Raw genomic sequence first — 23,637 nt, 5'->3', positions numbered from 1 at the left:
ATACTGGGGACACCTATAGTATGTCTACATTGGGGACACCTATAGACCTGGCTACTTTATACTGTACTTATACGAATTATTTATATAGCGCTAACATATTAGCAGCGCTGTACAGAGTATGTATTGTCTTGTCACTAACTGTCCCACAGAGGGGATCACAATCTAATCCCTACCATAGTCATATGTTTATGTATCGTTGTCTAGGGCCAATTTTTAGGGGGAAGCCAATTAACTTATCTGTATCGTATGTTTATTGGGATGCGGGAGGAAACCAGAGTATCTGAAGGAAACCCACACAGACACAGGGAGAACATACAAACTCCTTGCAGATGTTGACCTGGTTGGGATTCGAACCGGGAACCCAGCGCTGCAACGCGAGAGCACTAACCACTACGCCACCATGCTGCCATACTACTGTACTATATTGTACTGCCATCTTCAGCAGTACTTCACAGAGTACGTAGTCATGTCACTGACTATCCTCTGAGGAGCTCACAATCTAATCCTGCCATAGTCTAATGTCCTACCATATTATTATGTATTTATATAGCACAGGCATCTTCTGCAGCACTTTGCAGAGAACATAGTCATGTTACTGAATTTTCTCAGGGGAGCTCACAATCTAATACCTACCACTATTTTGTGCGAGAGAACACTGGCTGTGTGTTGTTTTTTTTTTTTTGGGGGGGGGGGGGGGGTGAACATTTCCTACTTGCTTTTTTAGGGTCACTTTACTCATACCCGTGGAGAAAACATGGCCCCACCGACTTTGGGCTGCACTCTTACTAGGAAATTTTAATTGGCCACACCCACTGTATGTTATGGACACGCCCACTGCATTATGTGGACACGCCCATTTTTTGTAGGCAACGTCATGTTCGTTCCTCACCATAGAGAAGCCCGGAGCTGTGCGGGGAGGTTGCGCCGGTCGCTGGAGCCAGGCCGGGTAATGTATAAGCGGGGGATCTGGGGCGATCGGGGGGGGGGGGGGGGGGTGCCGGTCACATATACTAGCTAGCCTAGTGCTAGCTAAAGGTTTTGCAGCCCATAGATCAAATTAATTAGGCATGGGGACACAATATTGCAAAACTGTGCGCCGCTCAGGAGGTTAAAGAGGGGAGACAGAAGGCCTTTTCAACATTACCTGCCATGCAACGTCTAGGTGCATTAAAATGCAAATTTCTGTCTTGCTTGGGACAATGTCCTACATGTTGGCTCATCCATATTTCTGATGGGTGAGTTTTTCTAGACCAGCTGCATGAAATATAAATGGTTTAAAGAGAACCCAAGGTGGTTTTTACTAAAGCTAATAGGACACAGAGGCATGTCCTGTGCACAATGACATGTCTGTGTCCTTACTGTGCGTCCCTAGTCCCGTGTCACCTGCCGGCCGCTATTTTTTTTGGGGGGGGAGGGCAGAACCCAAGGGGAGACCAGGAGTGCACAGTAAGAACACAGAGGCATGTGATTGTGCACAGAACATGCCTCTGTGTCCTATTAGCTTTAGCAAAAAAAACACCTTGGGTTCTAGTAGTGGCAGTTCTATTCACGGTTACTCTTCATGAAAAAATCATGGCTGGGGAACCCGGTTATTTAATCTAATAAGGAACACAATTCAGGACACAATTCCCCAGACGAAGATGTCCTGTCGAAACCTTGGGTCGGGAACTGTTTATTTTTTGATGCAATAAACCAAGTGTTTCTAAGTGCATGCATTTGTGCTGTCCGTGTCATCAACAATGGATGAAGTCGGTACTGTCTTCCCCTGTGCTCAAAGAGAAGACCCACCCACCTACTCTGCGACGTAGGTGGAAGAAAGATGGAGGACAATGCTAGAGGTGCAGATGCCAGGACCTAATGATCAGCTGATTATTGCAGCGCTAGCAATCTGTAGGAGAATGACTTGCAAATACCTTTTATCCTGTTGGAAGGAGAACTTTCCACTTTCTCAATCAACTGGAGGTCGGAGAGTGGAAAGTACTATAGAAGCATGCTCCTTCGTGTGTCTTTCAGGGATTTCCCGATGCCCGTACTTTGTGACCCAACGGCATGTACATACTTGCATAAAACTGCCGTGTCATGAAGTACAGACACCAGGAGATAATGGAAGCACACCGGAAGGAGTGTGTTGGCTAGACAGAAGAGTATTGCTCTGCTGCTCTAATACTCAGGAAGCAGTATGGCGGGGGACACCTGGGGTGCAGCGGCAATATTAATATATTTCATGCTGAAATCTATTAAAAATCGATGTGCAGTGTGCGGCAGTACCATCTCTGATCAGATGCAGATCAGAGAGGGATCTACCTTTTTGACACATCTGTAAACATTCTGTTTATGACAGGCTTAACCACTTAACGACCGCCTAACGCCGATAGGCGTCGGCAGGTCGAAGTGGTGTTACCATGGAAACGTTCCATGTCAGTTCATGGAGGGTGTCTCCGTGAACAGCCTGCGAGCCTCCGATCGCAGCCGAAATGTACACACACACAGGGAAGAAATCCCCGGAGTGTACTTCGCAGCAGCGCCATAAAGGAGATCGGGGCGATCCCCGGCCTCGGATTGGTCGGGGAACGCTGGCATCTGATAGGCTGAAGCCTATCAGAGGCGGTGCAGGATGGATCGCCGCCCTGTGCCGCCGATACAGCAAGGAGGGGAGGGAGGCAAAGAGAGGGAGGCTGAAAAACGTTGAGCTTTGAGGAGCCCCCCCACCCCCCCCGCTCGGCCACAGAGCGGCAGCGATCAGACCATCCCAGCAGAACATCCCCCTAGTGGGGAAGAAGGGGGGGGGGAGGAGTCTGATCGCCCTGGCTGGAACCAGATCTGTGCTGTGGGCTGAAGAGCCCACCCAGCACAGATCTTCCAATATTAGCCCGGTCCGTAATGGGTAAAGTGATCCTGAAGGGAAGAAAAAAAGGTGTCCCTGTGGGGCAATTATCTTTCCGGGGGAGGGGGGGACCCCCAAATGTTCACTTGGCGGCGGTGCCTGCAGGCGCAGTAGCCGAGCGCGATCAGGTCTGGTCTACTGTGCAGTCGCTAGCTACCTGCATGCAAAAAAAAGAGCGTTTTTCTGTGCAGGAGAAACAGCACAGCAGAGCCATCGGAATTTGCATACAATGTAATTAATAGGAAGTTTGCATGCGTTTGATTTTCGAATTTTCCATGCAAATTTGTTTACGTTTTCGCATAAAATCAATGTAAGAGCACACAGGCATTCACAAACTTACTAACATACGCGAAAATGTACACAAAGTTGCTGTAAAATCCACGTACGAATTCACATGCAAATTCGTTTTTGGGTTTTCCACAACGAATTCGCACCGCATTCGTGGAAACAGGTCCTGAAAGTAAAGTTATACTTTTAGTGGCCAGCTTGAGCACAATTCTTGTTAAATAAAAACTGACCAGCAAACACCACATTATCCATTTACAGATGATGAGTAAATTATTCCACTGCGCTCTGACACAGGATTCAGGCTAAAAAACAAAATCAGAAACTCCACATCGCGTGATTCTGTCTAATATATGGCTTTATCACACCCGTGCTAGTGTGAAGCGTGATTTCATTCAAAATCCACCACCAACATCAATGGGGCTCACCAGATGAAGGCCACCTCGTTTTTCAGGTGGGTCTCAAACTCAATCTGTGTCTCACTCTGCTCATCAGTGAAGTATACCATCCGGTCTCAGTAAAACGTTTAATCTTGGTAAAAAAACTTTAAAACAAAATACAAAACCTCCTCATTGCATAGTATGTCTGCACATTGAGCAATACATCCGCGCTTCTCGCGCCAATTGCCTACTTACAGACTAATAGATTGATATCTAGTGCGTGTGACGTCATCACGTCCGGAAACTCACGGTGGTTAGCTAGGTGATGTCCGTGGCAGTAGCGGGGATCGTTCAGAGTGCGGGACGCCGCCGGAAAACCGCTGGGTAGCTGCAAAGGAGCTCTAGCTTCACCATTGAGACGTGCCTATATCAATCTACTAGTCTGTAAGTAGGCAATTGGCGCGAGAAGCGCGGATGTATTGCTCAATGTGCAGACATACTATGCAATGAGGAGGTTTTGTATTTTGTTTTAAAGTTTTTTACCAAGATTAAACGTTTTACTGAGACCGGATGGTGTACTTCACTGATGAGCAGAGTGAGACACAGATTGAGTTTGAGACCCACCTGAAAAACGAGGTGGCCTTCATCTGGTGAGCCCCCTTGATGTTGGTGGTGGATTTTGAATGAAATCACGCTTTACACTAGCACGGGTGTGATAAAGCCATATATTAGACAGAATCACGCGATGTGGAGTTTCTGATTTTGTTTTTTAGCCTGAATCCTGTGTCAGAGCGCAGTGGAATAATTTACTCATCTGTATCTAAGGACATTTCCAAGCGAACTCACAGATTCTCAGGACATTCATACTAGGACGTTGGTATAATTTCTAGTAGCGCTGCCAGTAATAATATATTATTATCCATTTACAAAATGTGACAATCATGTTACATAAAAAGAAGTAGCACAATAATAATACAATTCCGAGGCTGCACTGACAACCTCTACATCTTACAGTCTCTCAATCATAAGAGTGTTAATACAGTGACACCAACTGCAGTATATATCCCCATAACCTACGCTTGCCTATTGTTGTTACATCAACATTGTGATTTATAGTCTGACCTACATACAAATGAATAATGCTGGGTGATTGCTAACAGAAACGTACCTTGATCTGTATGACTGCTCATCCATCCAATTAGCGACAGAGACACTAAAGCAAGCAGTCCAGATCCCAGAAATGACCCAATGCCAGAAAAGAAATAAAAAAGACCCATAATGGCACTCTGCATAGTTTTAGGTGCTGCCGAATAAGCAAATTCCAGTCCTGTCAGAAAACAAAGACATGTGAAATTCATTCCATGCAATATTATATACCAGCACCACATTAGGCCCGGTTCACTCTGGACAGATCAAAAACTGATCAGTGTAAAAACTGATGAAACAGATCAGTTTTCAATTGGCATCAATTTCTGATCCATTCAGTTTGCGAGCAATGTGAACGGATCCATTCGCATCAGTTAGAATTGTTCCAGTAGTCTGCTTAAAGAGAACCTAAACAGAGGAATATGGATGTTTCCTTTTAAACAATACCAGTTGCCTGGCAGTCCTGATCTCATTGGCTGCAGTAGTGGCTGAATCACACACCTGAAACAAGCATGCAGCTAATCCAGTCTTCAGTCGGAGCATCTGATCTGCATGCTTGTTCAGGGGCCGTGGCTGAAAGTATTAGAGACACAGGATCAGCAGGAGAGTCAGGCAACTGGTATTATTTTAAAAGGAAAAATCCATATCCTTCTCAGTTTAGGTTCCCTTTAAAGAGAATCTGAAGTGAAAAACTTATGAGATAATGTGTATGTGTACTACATCTAAGAAATAAAACATTAGCAGCAGGGATAGGAGTCCAATTCCTCTGGAATCGATTGATCGGAAATAGATTCTATCAAATCAATTGATTTGCGGCAGATTCCGTTCCATTTGAACTACCTGACAGGATGGAAAATCTAGGTCAATCTGCTGATAGCAGCAGATCAATGGCCCATGGAGTTGCAATGAATCTAATGGTCCAATAATGCTTTTAGACCGATTTCCAATAGATTTGATTCTGAAATCTATTGGAAATCTGTACATAGTGTGTGGCACACATCAGATTCCTTATAATAACAAACTATGTCCCAACAGGGGACCTGACCTATATGTACAAAAATAGTGACAGAGAATATCACTTGGTTGGTCAGCTGGGTATGGAGTGATGTACACTCGTGATCAACAGGTCACAAAAACGATTTGCGAGATCAGCAACTAGCAAATGATTGCCATTGTAGGTCTGTCTCGCACCAGTCAGTATCAATACATATACAGTATTTATTAAAAACACAATGCTTTGTAATGAGAGGTCTTTGCTGATCTCCCCAGGTGGCTGGAAATCAGTCAACAAATACTGGGGTGTAGCTATTCACATCACAGCAAGGTGACAGAGCAAATACAGATACTTATATATGGCATTTAGGAGTGCGGTTAATATCTCAGCAGTGAATGATTGGTAAACAATTACCAACATTCACAAACCAACCAGGCTGCTCCTACATAGTAGTATAAAAATGCCTTCACAGAAGGTATAAAGCTGAGGTAGAAAGGGTGATATGTACATTAATTACAGTGCTCAGGTGTCAATTCAACTAGAACCAGTTTCCCTCTATGAAAAGAGCTTCGTCAAGAAATAAGACACAGCGTACAAATAATATAAATAGTAACCCCACACCAGAGATTCCGCCAGCATTATAGCCCAAGACCGAGCTGAGGCAGGTATCAAACACTGCCCTTATATACAAACACTAATGGCTACTTTGCCACACCTGTTTAGGTATCCACCCACCTAAATATTGCTGCATCCATAGTCACTAGTCCTTTTCTAACCCCAAAGCGTTTCATCCTGTGTTCAGCCAGCACCAGGACATGAGCATAGAGTTGTACAGCTCCGCTCCATGCCATTTCCTATGGGAGGAAGTGATGTCAGCGGAAAGAACCGCTCAGACGTCACTGATTGGTAGCTGCAGGGGCACCATGGCAACGCTGGAAAGCTTACAGCACTGAGCACAGCGGAGGGAGGAGGAAGTGAAAGACCTCCTTCACCTCCTGATTAGACTGGAGATCATGTCGTGGTTTGTTTACAAACAAAACTCCAGTCACACAGGCAGGCATAATCACAACCAGCTCTCTGCCACATTAAAAAATGTAATGCAATTAAATACAGCATACTACCCATGCACCATCAACATACATAACAATATCCAGCAATAACAGGGAGGGAGAAATGACCTGGCTTATGCACAAATATGCTGAGGCTATAGATGCGCACGGGTCATATCAGGATATAGCGGTGATCCACCAGGTACTAATGCCCCTGCACACATCAGATTCCTGTCAGATTCAACTTGACAGGTATCTGACAGAAATCTGATAGTCGAATCAACTATAGAACTGAAAATAAAAATAGGAAACCATTTTCTTTGCTACTAATGTTCTGTTAATTATCTGTGTATAGAAAAAAGATAGCATCCGCACTCCAAATATTGTTTTTTTGTATATACACGGTGTGCTAGCTACAGGATCAAAGAAAGGTTACGTGACAAGAAGCAAAAGCGATCCTGCACAAACTGCTGCACCTTCAATTATGGATATAACAAAGCTTTATTGAACATTCTATATAAACATCATAAAAACATTTAAAACAGTTGCCATGCACAACAAGACACCACAATACAGTTTAATGTGGGTACAATATCACAAATGCCTCACCTCCTATGTAACAAGTGGACCCTAATGGCTGCCAAAATCGATGCTTAAAGTGGGTTCATGCAATTGAACCCCCCATTGGTATGTTAGACCCGGGTCTAGGCCAGTAACTGTCAATAGAGAAGAATAAACACCACCAATAGAGGATCTCCTATAACAACCGTGAGGAAAATATCAGAAAGGTACTGTGATATAGCAATATGCTCTTGAATCATGAGAAATGGTGAATATGAACATATATGGACAGTGCATATAGGGAACATAGGTACCTGTGTATTAGGGAGTATACATACATAGCCCAGGATGGTAGAGAGAGGCAGCCATGGAGTAAGGGTGGAGGGAGGCACACAAGACTGGAGTATTGAGGCTACCCATTCTGGTAAAAGCAGCAGATTTCTGGCAGCACTACAGGACAATTACTTGACTCAAATGGTAACTGAACCAACTAGGGGGAATGCGTTACTGGATCTGATCATTTCTAATAGACCAGATAATGTATCAAATGTGCAGGTTCAAGAACATTTGGGAAATAGTGATCACAACATGATAACGTTTGAGCTGGTGACTGATAGGCCACGGGGCAGCGGGACCACTAAAACTATGAACTTTAGAAAAGCAAAGTTCACTCAAATTAGGCAGGCACTAAGTTTGGTGAACTGGGATAATGTACTACAAGGGGAAGACACTGAAGGGAAATGGCAAGCTTTTAAACTTATACTCAATCAATACTGTAGTATGTATATCCCATATGGAAACAAAATGTCTAGGAATAAAAAAAGGCCTCTATGGATGAATAGAAAGGTTAAAGATAAAATGAAGAGGAAAAAGAATGCCTATAAGGTCTTAAAACAGGAGGGGACAGAGGCTGCACTAAGCAATTATAAGGAGTGCAATAAAAATTGTAAAAAAGAAATTAGGCAGGCAAAGATTGAAGCTGAAAAACAAATCGCTAAGGATATCAAATCTAACCCAAAAAAGTTTTACAAGTACATTAACTCTAAAAAAAGAAAGGTTGACTGTATAGGACTCCTAAAGGATGAGGATGGGAACTCAATGGTGGATGACCAAGGTAAGGCAGAGTTATTAAATGCTTTCTTTGCTTCTGTCTTCACAAAAGAAACAGCACTGTTGCAAACTACAGAGGTGGAAGAGTCTCAATCTTCTAACTGTAATATTAAATACTTAACGCAGGAAGAAGTGAAGGCAAGACTAAATAAATTAAAAATAGACAAGGCACCTGGCCCGGATGGCATGCATCCTCGGGTCCTAAGGGAATTAAGTTCAGTTATAGATAAACCCCTTTATCTTATCTTTTGTGACTCTCTTGCAACTGGCAGAGTCCCAGTGGATTGGCGTACAGCCCACGTTTTCCCATTATTTAAGAAGGGCAAAAAATCAGATCCAGGAAATTATAGACCTGTAAGCTTAACATCAGTTGTATGCAAACTATTTGTTGGGTTACTAAGAGATACTATACATGACTTCATAGTAGAAAATAATCTTATTTCTCAGCATCAACATGGGTTTACTAAAGACAGGTCCTGTTTGACTAACATGCTCAGCTTTTATGAGGTAGTGAATGCTAATATGGATATTGGGAATGCTGTAGATGTGATATACTTGGACTTTGCAAAGGCCTTCGACACTGTTCCCCACAAAAGTCTGGTGCAAAAGTTGAGGATGCAAGGACTGGGGAAGAGTCTGTGTTCATGGATAGGGAACTGGCTAATGGACAGAAAACAAAGAGTTGTGGTCAATGGATCATACTCAAAATGGGAGACTGTTAGCAGTGGGGTCCCACAGGGGTCTGTTCTGGGTCCAGTGCTCTTCAATTTATTTATTAATGACCTAGTAGATGCAGTAGTGAGCAATGTTGCTATTTTTGCAGATGATACAAAATTGTGCAGAATCATTAACTCTCAGGAAGATCGTGTCATATTGCAACAGGATCTGGATAGGATGGCTATATGGGCACATACATGGCAGATGAAATTCAATGTTGACAAATGTAATGTCATGCATTTTGGACGTATTAATGGTCTAGCACCATACAAAATAAATGGGATACAGTTGGGGACATCAAACTTGGAGAAGGACTTAGGAGTACTCATTGACAACAAGTTAAATAATCGTACTCAATGCCAAGCAGCTGCAGCTAAAGCTAACAAAATTTTGGGATGCATTAAAAGGGAAATAAAAACTCGAGATGCTAGCATAATATTGCCCCTGTTTAACTCTCTAGTAAGGCCACATCTGGAATATGGAATTCAGTTCTGGGCACCACATTACAAAAAAGATATTGCAGTTTTAGAGCAGGTGCAGAGACGAGCAACAAAATTGATGCGTGGGATGGAAGGTCTCACTTATCGAGAAAGGTTAGATAAACTGGGCTTATTTAGTCTAGAGAAAAGACGCCTTAGAGGGGATCTAATTAACATGTATAAATACATCAGAGGGCAATATAATACCTTGGCGGATGAGCTTTTTGTCCCTAGGCCTTCTCAAAGGACTAGAGGACATGATCTGCGCATGGAGGAAAAATGTTTTAGCCATTTATTTAGGAAAGGGTTCTTTACAGTAAGAGTGATTAAGATGTGGAATGCATTGCCACAGGAAGTTGTTATGGCAAACTCTATACCTGCATTTAAAGGGGGCTTAGATGCTTTCCTTGCGTTGAAAGACATCCATGGCTACAATTACTAGGTAATGCCTAATGATGTTGATCCAGGGATTTTATCTGATTGCCATCTGGAGTCAGGAAGGAATTTTTCCCTTTAGGGGCTAATTGGACCATGCCTTGTAAGGGTTTTTTCGCCTTCCTCTGGATCAACAGGGATATGTGAGGGAGCAGGCTGGTGTTGTACTTTATACTGGTTGAACTCGATGGACGTATGTCTTTTCAACCAAAATAACTATGTAACTATGTAAGACGCTCCACGCGTGGCGTGGTTCAAAAAAGACCACTTCCTCAGGAGCCTCTTGAGGAAGTGATCTTTTTTGAACCACGCCACGCGTGGAGCGTCTTGTGTGCCTCCCTCCACCCTTACTCCATGGCTGCCTCTCTCTACCATCCTGGGCTATGTATGTATACTCCCTAATACACAGGTACCTATGTTCCCTATATGCACTGTCCATATATGTTCATATTCACCATTTCTCATGATTCAAGAGCATATTGCTATATCACAGTACCTTTCTGATATTTTCCTCACGGTTGTTATAGGAGATCCTCTATTGGTGGTGTTTATTCTTCTCTATTGACAGTTACTGGCCTAGACCCGGGTCTAACATACCAATGGGGGGTTCAATTGCATGAACCCACTTTGAGCATCGATTTTGGCAGCCATTAGGGTCCACTTGTTACATAGGAGGTGAGGCATTTGTGATATTGTACCCACATTAAACTGTATTGTGGTGTCTTGTTGTGCATGGCAACTGTTTTAAATGTTTTTATGATGTTTATATAGAATGTTCAATAAAGCTTTGTTATATCCATAATTGGTGGTGCAGCAGTTTGTGCAGGATCGCTTTTGCTTCTTGTCTGTTAATTATCTGTACTACACATACAATTTTTTTTTTTTTTTTTTTTTTTTTTTTTTTTTTTTTTGCTTCAGTGTCACTTTAACAGACTCTGTAGCCTTTGTGACGGTATTGACGAGCCTGGCTCATCCAGCAGAAACATGCTGAAAGCGGTATCGACGATCTGAGCTCGTCAATACTGCAAGGGAGATTTCCTGTTTGTCTGCCCCGCCGGCTTCACTTTTCCCTCATCAGAGGGTTTCCCCAGGATGGCTGGATGCCTGACTGCACGCTGCGGGTAGCGATCTGTGCTACCCCCAGCGTGCAGAACTAGCATCCAGCCACCCTGGGGAATCCCTGGGCAGCGGATTAGCGGGGCAGAGTTCTGCAGGGCTGGCGGGGGCTCCCCTTCTGTGCAGGCTGGTGGCCGGACGGGGGCTACCCCTCTATGGGGGGAGTCCCCTTCTATGCGGGCGGGCTGTGGGTGGCCTCTCTCCCTCCCTCGTACCATCTCCTCTCCCTCCCTTCCGATCCCCTCTTCTTCAAAACCCTCTGATCTGAAGCCCTTTGAGGTCTACGAGGGCCATCTCCAGCGGCGGCAGCAGCACTTCCTCCTCCATCACAGAAGTCCCGGTCTGTGTAGTTACAGTACGAGGCTTGGTGACGTCACCAAGCCTCGTACTATAACTACACAGAGAATTCAATACAATAACCTGTATTGCATACAATATAAAAAAAAAAAAAAAAATTGATTGCAAAAAAAAAAAAAAAAAAAAAAGGTTGAAAATTATTGGAAATTAATTGAAACTTTTTGCACGGAAATCCTGGGAAAATTGAACGCCAGGGTGGTTAAAGTGAACCAGAGATGAAGCACCCTCATGTATTTACAATATATATCAGTGGGAACGTTAGAGAAAACACCTACCATGCTCTCTGCGTCATCCTTCACTGCTCAGCCTGCTTGTTATCAGCCCTGATAAAATCCCTGACTGAGCATTCAGTCTGGCTTTGCTCAGGAATAATTATAGCCGAGTCTTCTCTGATGTATTTTTAAGCCCAAGCCTTCCCCCTTCTGGCTCTGCTATAATGACTCAGCTATAATGATTCCCGAGCAAAGCCAGACTGAATGCTTAATCAGGGATTTTATCGGGCTGATAACAAGCAGGCTGAGCAGTGAAGGATGAAGCAGAGAGCAGGGTAGGTGTTTTCTCTAATGTTCCCATTGATATATATGGTAAAATACATGAGGGTGCTTCGTATCTGGTTCACTTCAAGCTGCCAATGAGAACCAGTCCTTATTGTGCAGACTTATTCAATAGATCATACACAGGAAGGCGTAACTCATGGCAACCAGGTACCGCTAATTCTGATTGGCTGCTGTGTGTACTGCACTTTGTAATGCAGCTACTTGAGCAATGGAACAGGCACTAATTACAAATTTAGCATTGTAATTGAAGCCATTTATCACCGATTTTTTCATCATTACTGATAACTACCAACAAGAACGGTTGCACACGCCGACCACTGATTGGAGTGGGAATGTACTCTTGACCATTTGAAAATTTGCTATAGTGGAGCATAATATGATAAAGGACATACCTGGCCCCAAACACACTTTTTTTGTGTCTTCCACATGACTACAAAGCTACTATGGTGTATACCAGCATTGTCCGTGATTAAGCAATGGGTAGGGGAGGTTGGACCAAAGTAGGACACAGATATTGATAAGGATGCCTGGACTCACAGGAAAAAGCAGAGCACCGCAGCAGATGGGAAGGAGGAGAGGGAAAGTACAGAGAACAGGGAAGTGGGAACACCGGGATACCCTGAGTGCAGGATGAAGGAACTAGACAGCCTAGGCAAAGCAGGCCAGCACAAGAAAGCAGTTCATGGAGGAGTCCTCACTCCGCCAAACCCTGAGACCCTGTGACCAGCTCAGTCATAATATAGTGATTGTTTATATCACATTTCCTGTCCCCATGGTAGTACCCACTATAAGGTTATATGGGAAATGGAATCTGCTGAACACAACCAGCTGATCAGAAACATCGTAACTTTGGATCTTTAAAAAAACAAAACAAAATATAAACATGCTTTCTGTAGTCGAATAAAGCTTGCCTTTCGTTCAGCTTTAAACATACAGCCAAAAGCAGCTGCTAAAGGGAAGTTAAACAAAGAAAAAAGGACAAGCCACTATGCAGGCCTCATTTGTCAGCAAATGTCACTGCAATGTTATTGTTTTCACACCATTAACTTCTGTTTTTGTCCTAAGTGAGTTAATGGCATGTTTATAGAAAGTATATCAGTGAAATCCTAATAGGGGATTAACAGATCTGCAAGCATTTACACCCTTGGACAAATTAACTAAAACAACAACACAGTGACAGACGCAAAACTGAAGACAAAGGAATCAGCCAGCATATAACAAACTGCATGGGGACAAGAAGTTAAATTGTCTCTGGATGGGAAAAACATTTTTAAATCTGTTTTTACTATATTAATGAAAAAAAAATTAAGGCCACTTTTGACATGCTGTGCATGCAGAAGGGCCCACGGTCGTAGTGCTCTTAAAGTGAACCTACACTGAGAAGGATATGGATTTTTCCTTTTAAAATAATACCAGTTGCCTGACTCTCCTGCTGATCCTGTGTGTCTAATACTTTTATCCACAGCCCCTCAACAAGCATACAGCAGATCAGGAGCTCTGACTGAAGTCAGACTGGATTAGCTGCATGCTTGTTTCAGGTGTGTGATTCAGCCACTACTGCAGACAAAGATCAGCTGGACAGCCAGGCAACTGGTATTGTTTAAAAGGAAACATCCATATCCCTCTCAGTTTAGGTTCCCTTTAAATGCAGTGTCTGTCCGCCATCTACTGTGAGCAACGTCTGACAAAATGTACATGAGCCTGGCACACTTAACAGCTATAAAGCCACGTGCAGCTCTGAAGCTATAAAGCCACGCGACTATGAAGTCTCGTTTGCTTGGAAGAACAAAGAGAAATCGAGAGCCCGATATGGTGTAGTATTGTTAAGTTGGTTGTGGTTAAAAGCAAAATATGTAGATATACTCACAAACATGGGTTACCCATAGGCAACCACTTCAAGTGCAGGTGGGGAGTATTAGAACCTGACCCCACTCAGGTTTTTAAGATGTCGCTCTCTGTAGATAGGAAACGGGGTAGCACCCCTCCACCGAGGGTGGAATCAAGATTTCAGCAAGTCTTGGTGTACAGAGGCTCCAGAGTAGAATAAAAACATTTAAAAACCGTCTAAAAGAGGGGGATGTTCAGGTGGACTTACCTCCCTCAAAAATATAAAACTCAATTGAGTCACAATATATCAATACAAAAATATTTTGTTGAACTCCACTTAGTGCAACGCGTTTCACAGGTGTGGTCCTGCTTCATCAGGCAAACAGGAGTATAACTCAATGGGGTCTAGATGCAGAGAGTGCTCTGCATCTACTCTGGCGCCTCTGTACACCAAGTCTTGTTGAAATGAAGTCTCGTTTACCTCTTTTCGTCATATAATCCTGTTCTGCATAAATGCCCCAATAGATTTGCCGCATCCCCGCAGCAGATGGGCGATTTATTACGGTTTTTACAGCCCTGCCAACCTCCGGAGCTTCTGTTCCTGGAGAGGCAGAGCTTTCAGCTGTAGCTCTGCTTCCTCCGCAGTCAATCTCTGCTGATCACTGCCTCTCCCCGCCCCTCTCAGTCTTCTTTCCCTGAGAGGGGTGGTGAGGAGGCGGAGATCCGCGGAGATTGATTGTGGAGAGGCTGAGCTACAGCTCAAAGCTCAGCCTCTCCAGGAAGAGAAGCCCTGCGTGTCAGGGCAGCATGCTCTGCGACCAGCAAAGTTGTGGAACTTTGCTGGTCGCTTGCACAGTAATAAATTACCCATTTGCCGCAGGGATGCGGCAAATCTATTGGGGCATTCATGCAGAACAGGATTATATGAAGAAAAGAGGTAAAAAAATGAGACCTCAGTGGTTCTTTAAGTAGGAGCCAGCTAAAGTTAAATAAAAGAAAAAAAATGTAATAGCTACAACAATATTTGCAGTTCGTTGTTCATGGTGTTCAAAGAAATATAAGACATCCTCTTAAAAATAAGCCCTAGCACATCTTTTGGAGAAAAAATATATATAAGATATGGTCTTATTTTTTTGGGAAAACATGGAACCATCTGTGGAGGAATAGGAAGTGAGGGGCTAGAAATGCCGGACTTGTACTACAGGAGCACATACCTCACCAGTTATGGCATGGAGGACGCTGGGGTGCACAACCGTTCTGGACATTAGATCTTGGAAAGTAAGGAAACTAACCTAGAAGAGGTTTTTTTTGGATTTCCAAAAATATTTGGAAACTATACAAACTCACCTCCCTTCCCCTGATTCACCTGATCAAACACACAATAGAACTTGCTCCAATACTAGATTACAGTAGTAAGACAGGAATATCCTCGCTAACTTCCCTTAAGGTGGCCATACACTGGTCTATTTGCAATCAGATCGACCAACAGATAGATCCCTCTAAATCTGATCAAATCTGATCAGAGAGGGATCGTATGGCTGCCTTTACTGCAAACGGATTGTGAATCGATTTCAGCATGAAACCGATCACAATCTGTGAAGCTGCCGCCGCCCCCCCCCCCCCCCCCCCCGCACACGTTACCTGATCCGGCTGGTGTGAGTCCCCCGGTCTCCACTGTCTTCTTCTCCGCACTCGGCTCCAGCTTCACTGAACTTCCTGTCCGGGGAAGTTTAAACAGTAGAGGGCGCTCTACTGTTTAAACTTCCTGCCGGGACAGGAAGAAGTGAAGCCTGCCGGACTCGGAGCCCAGCGGAGAAGGAGCTGCAGTGACAGTGGGGACACGTGCCGGTGGAACAGGTGATGTATTGCGTTGGTCGTCGAGCATTCAAACGCCACTATCGATGCACTCCCGACCAGCCGGGGATAGAGCAAAATCTTCCGCACGGACAAGAACGATCAATTTCGGTCGGAAATCGATCGTTCGGTCAATGTTTGCGCAACGATTTTACAGCAGATTCGATCATACTGATCAAATCTGCTGTATATTGGCGGGAAAATCGTTAGGTGTATGGGCCCCTTTAGAGAGGAACTCCAGTGAAAATAATGTAATAAAAAAAGTGCTTCATTTTTCAGACATTCATTGGAGTCAGTTTTTCTGCATCCAATCTGCGTGTAGTGGAAACAGGCCCTTAGGGCCTGTGTCCACTAGAGCGAATCTGCATGAGTTTCCTGCATGCAGATTCGCATAAACAATACAAGTGGATGGGACTGTTTCCACTTGTGCGGGATTCTGTGCGGTTTGTTGTGCAGAAAAAAAATCTGCACAGCAGACCCATCAGAATTCGCACGCCCAGTGTTCTCACCAGGCTCTTTTAGCTGGGTGTTCCACCCGGCTAGTTTTAGTGAGCACCCGGCTGTCATCGGCTCACCTCATCCTATGCGGCAAGTAGAGTTACCTTTTCATGCCACCTGGCTGAAAAAAAATTCTGGGGAGAACACCAACGCCACACGCGCTTCGTCGGTAATGTAATTAAATAGGAAAACCGCAAGGATTTTAGTCTTGCGGTTTTCCCTGCATTTCTGCTTAAAACCTCATGTCAATGCTTGCCGGCATGGACATGGTTAAAATCTCAATGTGCAAACCGCGAGCCTGCAGAGGTACATGGAAGAAGACACTGGAAGCTATTGGAGGTACAGTGTGCGTGATGCAGGGAGCTACTTGGAAGCTAAGCTTCTGATCAGGGCAGTTTGTAGGCTAAATTCCTCCCAGGGCGGGGGTGTAAAAACTGCGCTCCCTACCCATGGGCTAGCCAGCTATAGATGCCCCAATATAGGTTAAGCCAGCTATAGTAGCCTCAGTATAGGTTAGCCAGCTATAGTTATGCCAGTATAGTGCAAGTCTCTCCCCCCCCCCCCCCCACATGTGAGAATTACTCTCTGTGCCTCTCTCTAGCGGTGATCTGACATCCTCCTCCGCCATACAGCTCCGGTCTACTGTCCACAGTAACGGGATTCGGCTTGATGACAACATCAAGCTGCATCCCGCATCGGACAGTACAGCGGAAGTGTACGGCAGAGGAGGATCTGCGCCTGCTGCTGGAGAGGCAGGGGGATAACCTTGCAGGGAAGCCACGGTAACTTCTCTGCTCTGCTTGTATTAATATGGGATTCCCTAGGCGCATTTTTTACTGCAGAGTTAATCGGGCCCTTATGAATACTTAGATATTTACTTTTTACTGAACCCTGTACACTTTCATTTTAGCCTTGCAGTTTGTAAAGTTACTGTTAAATAAATAAAGTTACATAGCACAACATTTTTCTCTTGAGCCCAGTTTGTTACTGGATTGTCTGTAAGTGCACCAGTCAATCAAGATGGATTGTCCAATCGCTCGACTGTTCACAATGGTTACCGTAAACCACCAGGGAGTCACCAGTCAGCACCCAGTCTCAGAGGAGGTGCAGACAAACGAGCTCAAAGTAGAAGATGACTGGGTCTCGATCTGGATTTAAAGGCTATAAAAGCCCAATTCTTTATTGTATCACAGCATAGGTGCTGTGATACAAGAATTGAGCTTTTATAGCCTTTAAATCCAGGTTGAGACCCAGTAATTTGTTTTACTTTAAGTGCACTAGTCCCATGGTAATGCATAGTGCTGCCCTAATTGACTGCCTGATAAAAGATGCAAATACTGACATCATTTACAGCATTAGAAATGACCAGCATATGTGGCCAGCCTCAAGCATCCCTGGCTGACCTATTTTAACATGAAAGGCTGATGGTGTAACTGAAGTGTCCTACAAACCACATCACATTTGAAGAAGTCACATCATACAGAGAAAATACATTGCTGAAAATGGTTTTATTCAAAACATATCCTAAAATTACAATACTGGAAAAGATTGTGTGTTTTTTGAAGGCCTGATCAAAAATCCTAAGGCCCTATTCACATTACCAAACGCAGGTAACTGTGCGATCGGAACGCAAGCCATATGCACTTGCATGCGTTGCCGATTCCCATTTATTGTAGTGAATGGGACAGCCATGCTTTTGGGCAAAAAATGCGCGCAGCATGCGTTCGCAGACCGCACTGGTCTGCAACGCATGTAGTGTGAACATCAGACAGTGCAGTCAATGCACTTCTGATGTCGTGCGCGTCCGCTTCCTGCACGCGTTGCCGGAATCCGGACGGCAACGCCTGCAGTGTGAATGGGGCCTAAGGTTTCATGTGGAGTTTGTACCTCACCCACTGCAACTTAAAACACAAAAAAAATTTAAATGCCCAGTGTTCTCCCCAGGCTCTTTTAGCCGGGTGCTCCACCCGGCTAGTTTTGGTGAACACCTGGCTGTCATCAGCTCACCTCCTCCTATTCTGTAAGCAGAGTTGCACACAGAAGCACCGGCCCTGCACTCTCTCATCTCCCCACTCGGCTACTTTTTCATGCCAGCCAGCTGGAAAAAAAATTCTGGGGAGAACACTGAAAACCTTTTCATAATCCAGATCCATGGAGGACGTCATCCGCCATGGCTCCCGACCCCTCCGAATGGGTCGGGTTCTTAGTCCCCCCTCAAAATGGCCACCACAGGTTGCCGCGGCTGTACAGTACGCACAGACGCAATTGCGGCTGCGCAGCTCTAGGGCCTCCTCACACCACGTCATCAATACGCACGCATACATCTGACGCATCGGGAGGAGGCCCTAGAGCTGCGCAGCCGCAATCACGTCTATGCAGACTGCGCAGCTGTGGCAATCTGTGGTGGCCATATTGAGGGGGGAATTATAACTCGAACCGTTCGGAGGAGTCAGGACCCGACCGGGGCTGGTATTACTGCGGGAGCCATGGCGGAATGAACGGGAGGGCGCGGATGGCGTCCTCCATGGATCTGGAGTATGAAAAGGTATTTAAATTTTTTTCACACTTAAACACTCTATTTCCCTTACTTAAAGGCCTCGGAAGTCCTTTAAGTAAGGAAAATATAGAGGCTGACATACATTTCCTTCTTAATGCACATTGCCTGGCTGTCCCACGATGCCTCTAATACTTTTAGCCATAGACCCTCAACAAGCATGCAGATCAGGTGCTCTGACTGAAATCTGACTAGATTAGCCACATGCTTGTTTCAGGAGTGTGAATAAGACACTACTGTAGCTAAAGAGTCCAGTAGGACTAACGAGCAACTGGAATTGTTTAAAATGAATTAAATATGACAGCCATCATATCCCTCTCACTTTAATTTCCCTTTAAAAAAAAACTGTTAAAGTGTATGTAAACTAACAATTGAAAACTCAGCAATAAATGTATTGAGCAACAATGCTGGTGTTTAAAAGAATCCAGCACTGAAAGATTAAAGTTTGTGCATTGCAATACCAAACACAGCCTGCAGACAGCAATATAATACAGCACAATGGACTCTGAACACAGACTTCACTGAAGCTACAATACGAAATGTAGAATTAAACTCACAGCAATGGAGAAACCCTTCATAATGTTTGTTTGTACATTATTCTATACGTCTAATTTAATACTACCTGGAAAATAAAATGATCTGCATATGAAAGTTTTGTACTATGTAGAACTGGGTTATCTGCAAATATGTGTACTGCGTTGTGTAATAGGAACAAGAATAGGAAAGGCCTATTTATATTCATTCAAAAACTGAAGTACAGTAGTGAAAAGTTTTAGAAGATAAAGAAAAGAAAGAAAGACAGGTAGGTCAGCATTTCTCATATCCATTGGTTCATGTCTACATTACATACATATTTTAGGTATTTTACATATAACAAACAGATTAGCAGGCCTGGTAACCCAAGAAGCCCTGCCAGGCAACATTTTGGGATCTTACATTTCTGCACTGTGAATTAGCTTAAATGGAGTCTGAAGTTAAAAAAACAAAAACAGACAGACAGATAGATATGCATGTAAGGAGAGGGACTTCTCTGGGTCCAATAAAGCCTCCCTAGTGGCCTCACTGTCCCTGCAGGCTTCCTCATCAGCAGTCTATGACCCATAGCTCCTAGATTGCCATTTTCCGCATTGGGTAGGCTTCGGGAGTCTTCCGCAACACTTGGGCTACCAAAGGCGGGCCGCTCCGTACTGCGCATGCACAAGCCCAGTATAGAGCGGCCCGAAGCCTTCCACAGTGGGAGATTTAAACCAGGGATCCAGCAATGGAAAATGGGGACCTAGAGGAGAAACGGAAGGCTGTGAGTAGGTTTAACTTTACACTTGCTTTAAGCTTGTGTTCCAACTAAAGCGGAGAACAGACTTTGTCCATTTCCAACTCATTGGAGAAGCGGAGTGAACGGCTCCTATGTTATACATTGGAGCCGTTCACACTTGTTATGCTGCAACAGATCTGCGGGATCCGTGGCAGTAAGTGGACCACACTTCTGTGCAGTCCATGATAATCCTGGGCAGGATGCATTCCTCCATATAGCCTATGGGGGAGCGTATCTGGCAACAGCTGGACCACGGTGGACATTATACTTTCCGCTCCCGATGGCCACACATGATGTGGAAGTAAGTGCAGGGGTGCCAAACTCAAATGCAAAGTGGGGCGATATTGTACACAGGGACCTAGTTGCGGGCAAACCTCCATGTCTACTGGCACCCTTCCTCCCTTATAAAGTTCCCTGGTGTCTTATGGCCCCCTCCAACCCTTATACAGTTCCCTGGTGCCTTGTGGTCCTCCCTCTCCTAAACAGTTCCCTGGAGTCTAGATACCCCAACTCTCCCCTATACAGTTGCCTAGCGTTTAGAGCTCCCCCCCCCACCTCCTCCTCCATATTGCTACCCTGGTGTTCTAGGGCTTCTCCTCCAATATAGCTTTCCTGGTGGTCTAGAGGGCCAAACATAATGCAAAGTGGGGAAACCTCTTAGGGGCCAAATTACACGGCTCCGAGAGCCAGAGTGAGCCCACGGGTCGGAGTTTGACGTGTATGTCTTAGTGGGAGCCTTTATCCTCCTGCCACTAAGCTTCCACCAGCTTGTGTGACTGACTGAGTAAAAACTGGAGGACCCAATAACTCCCTCCAGCCATCCTGTTCTGGATATTACAAGATGCCAACGCGAGAACAGGTGCTAATAGTAATGCCAACTAACCATTCTCAAAATAAATGTAATGAACTGAGTTTTCTCATTGTTTGAAGATAAAACACACAACATAACAGTGCCTCAGGCTTGTTTTACGGGCAACCACGTATATTCACAGGCTTGGATAAGCATATACCTGTACATGTAACCTGATTAGCTGAAGAAACTTTACTACAGGTTAGGCAGACACGGTTAGTGCATTTCACACAGCTTACCTGCAATGCTAGCAAATATTTCGCTGATTCCAATTAAAAAGTACTGAGGCAGTTGCCACCATATGGCGAGATCAGCAGCATAATATGTGACATTTCCGATCTTTTGGGTCTTTATCTGTCCGCTCGCCACTATCTCCAGTCTCTTGCTTTCTAGAATACCTATGCCAGCCACAGCAACAAAAATAATGTGTAAGTTGACAGTTCTAAATTAAATACAGCATATAAATGCATTTAACAAAACTAATAGACTGAAAAGTATTTTTAAAAATACTCCATGGAGACAGACTGGTTCAAAATTTGTCAGTAAGAGTTTCAGAGTTGTCAGGTTATTAAAAAAAGAAAAGAAAAACCTTTGGGTGGCAACTACATAGGAAAAAAATCTTTACAAATACAATGTAGTCTAGTACAAATGTAAATGTACAAATCTTGTATTTATGAATTCTACATTTTATATTTTTTCATCACAGTGGTACATTAGGTTATTCATGTCAACAGAACTGAAGAGGGCGTGTGTGTGGGGAGGGTGTGTGTGTGTGAGTGTGTGTGTGTGGGAGGGAGTGTGTGTGTAAGTGTGTGTGGGAGGGAGTGTGTGTGTGTGTGGGAGGGAGTGTGTGTGTGTGTAAGTGTGTGTGTAAGTGTGTGTGGGAGGGAGTGTGTGTGTGTGTGTGTGTAAGTGTGTGTGTAAGTGTGTGTGGGAGGGAGTGTGTGTGTGTGTAAGTGTGTGTGTGTGTAAGTGTGTGTGGGAGGGAGTGTGTGTGTGTGTGTATGTGTGTGTGTGGGAGGGAGTGTGTGTGTGTGTGTGTAAGTGTGTGTGGGAGGGAGTGTGTGTGTGTGTGTGTGTGTGTGTGTGTGGGAGGGAGTGTGTGTGTGTGTGTGTAAGTGTGTGTGGGAGGGAGTGTGTGTGTGTGTGTGTGTGTGTGTGTGTGGGAGGGAGTGTGTGTGTGTGTGTGTAAGTGTGTGTGGGAGGGAGTGTGTGTGTGTGTGTGTGTGTGTGTGGGAGGGAGTGTGTGTGTGTGTGTGTGTGTGTGTGTGTGTGTGTGTAAGAGGGAGTGTGTGTGTGTGTGTGTGTGTGTGTGTGTAAGTGTGTGTGTGAGGGAGAGTGTGTGTGTGTGTGTGTGTGTGTGTGTGTGTGTGTGGGTGTGTGTGTGTGAGGGAGTGTGTGTGTGGGAGGGAGTGTGTGTGTGTGTGTGTGTGTGTGAGGGAGTGTGTGTGTGGGAGGGAGTGTGTGTGTGTGTGTGTGTGGGAGGGAGTGTGTGTGTGTGTGGGAGGGAGTGTGTGTGTGTGTGGGAGGGAGTGTGTGTGTGTGTGTGTGTGTGTGTGTGTGTGTGTGTGTGTGTGTGTGTGTGTGTGTGAGTGTGTGTGTGTGTGGGAGGGAGTGTGTGTGTGTGTGGGAGGGAGTGTGTGTGTGTGTGTGGGAGGGAGTGTGTGTGTGTGTGTGAGGGAGTGTGTGTGTGTGGGGGAGGGAGTGTGTGTGTGTGTGTGTGTGTGTGTGGGAGGGAGTGTGTGTGTGTGTGTGTGTGTGTGGGAGGGAGTGTGTGTGTGTGTGGGAGGGAGTGTGTGTGTGTGTGTGTGGGAGTGTGTGTGTGTGAGGGAGTGTGTGTGTGTGTGAGTGTGAGTGAGAGAGAGAGTGTGTGTGTGTGTGTGTGTGTGAGTGAGAGAGAGTGTGTGTGTGTGTGTGTGTGAGGGTGTGTGTGTGTGAGGGAGTGTGTGTGTGTGTGTGTGTGTGAGTGAGGGAGTGTGTGTGTGAGGGAGTGTGAGTGAGGGAGTGTGTGTGTGTGAGTGAGGGAGTGTGTGTGTGTGAGTGAGGGCGTGTGTGTGTGTGTGAGTGAGGGCGTGTGTGTGTGTGTGAGTGAGGGCGTGTGTGTGTGTGTGTGTGTGTGTGAGGGAGTGTGTGTGTGAGGGAGTGTGTGTGTGAGGGAGTGTGTGTGTGAGGGAGTGTGTGTGTGAGGGAGTGTGTGTGTGAGGGAGTGTGTGTGTGAGGGAGTGTGTGTGTGAGGGAGTGTGTGTGTGAGGGAGTGTGTGTGTGAGGGAGTGTGGCCTAGTGCACACCAGAGCGTTCGGGCTGCGGTTTGCGATCCGCATGCGGGTGCGGATCTGCTTGGGTAATGTATTTCAATGGGATGGTGCACACCAGAGCGGGAGGCGTTTTGCAGAAACGCATACTCCCGGGCTGCTGCAGATTTTGGATTGCGGAGTCGTTTCTGCCTCAATGTTAAGTATGGGAAAACCGCAAACCTCTCTGAAAAACTGCACTTCAGAGCGGTTTGCCAGGCGTTTTTTTGTTACAGTAGCTGTTCAGTAACAGCTTTACTGTAACAATACATGAAATCTACTACACCAAAAATGCTTCCCAAAACCGCAAAATGCTAGCTGAAACGCTACATAAAAAGAAAAAGCGTTTCAAAATTTGCTAGCATTTTGCGGATCTGCTAG

At 44.9% G+C, this 23,637-nt stretch overlaps 1 protein-coding gene across 2 annotated transcripts in view; it reads right to left on the bottom strand.

The window, feature by feature from the left end:
- Positions 1-23,637, bottom strand: part of SLC15A4 (solute carrier family 15 member 4) — a 100,372-nt gene that overhangs the window by 4,575 nt on the left and 72,160 nt on the right. For both annotated transcript variants that reach the window (XM_068271600.1, XM_068271601.1), the window contains exons 6-7: positions 21,205-21,363; positions 4,718-4,876 (exon numbers count right to left, since the gene is read on the bottom strand). In XM_068271600.1, coding sequence (XP_068127701.1) covers positions 4,718-4,876; positions 21,205-21,363 — 318 coding nt within the window. The remainder of the gene's footprint in view (positions 1-4,717; positions 4,877-21,204; positions 21,364-23,637) is intronic.

This window comes from Hyperolius riggenbachi, chromosome 1 (assembly GCF_040937935.1).
Source record: "Hyperolius riggenbachi isolate aHypRig1 chromosome 1, aHypRig1.pri, whole genome shotgun sequence".
Taxonomy (NCBI): domain Eukaryota; kingdom Metazoa; phylum Chordata; class Amphibia; order Anura; family Hyperoliidae; genus Hyperolius; species Hyperolius riggenbachi.
The sequence above is the reverse complement of the archived record's forward strand: the minus strand, read 5'-3'. Positions and strand labels throughout refer to the sequence as shown.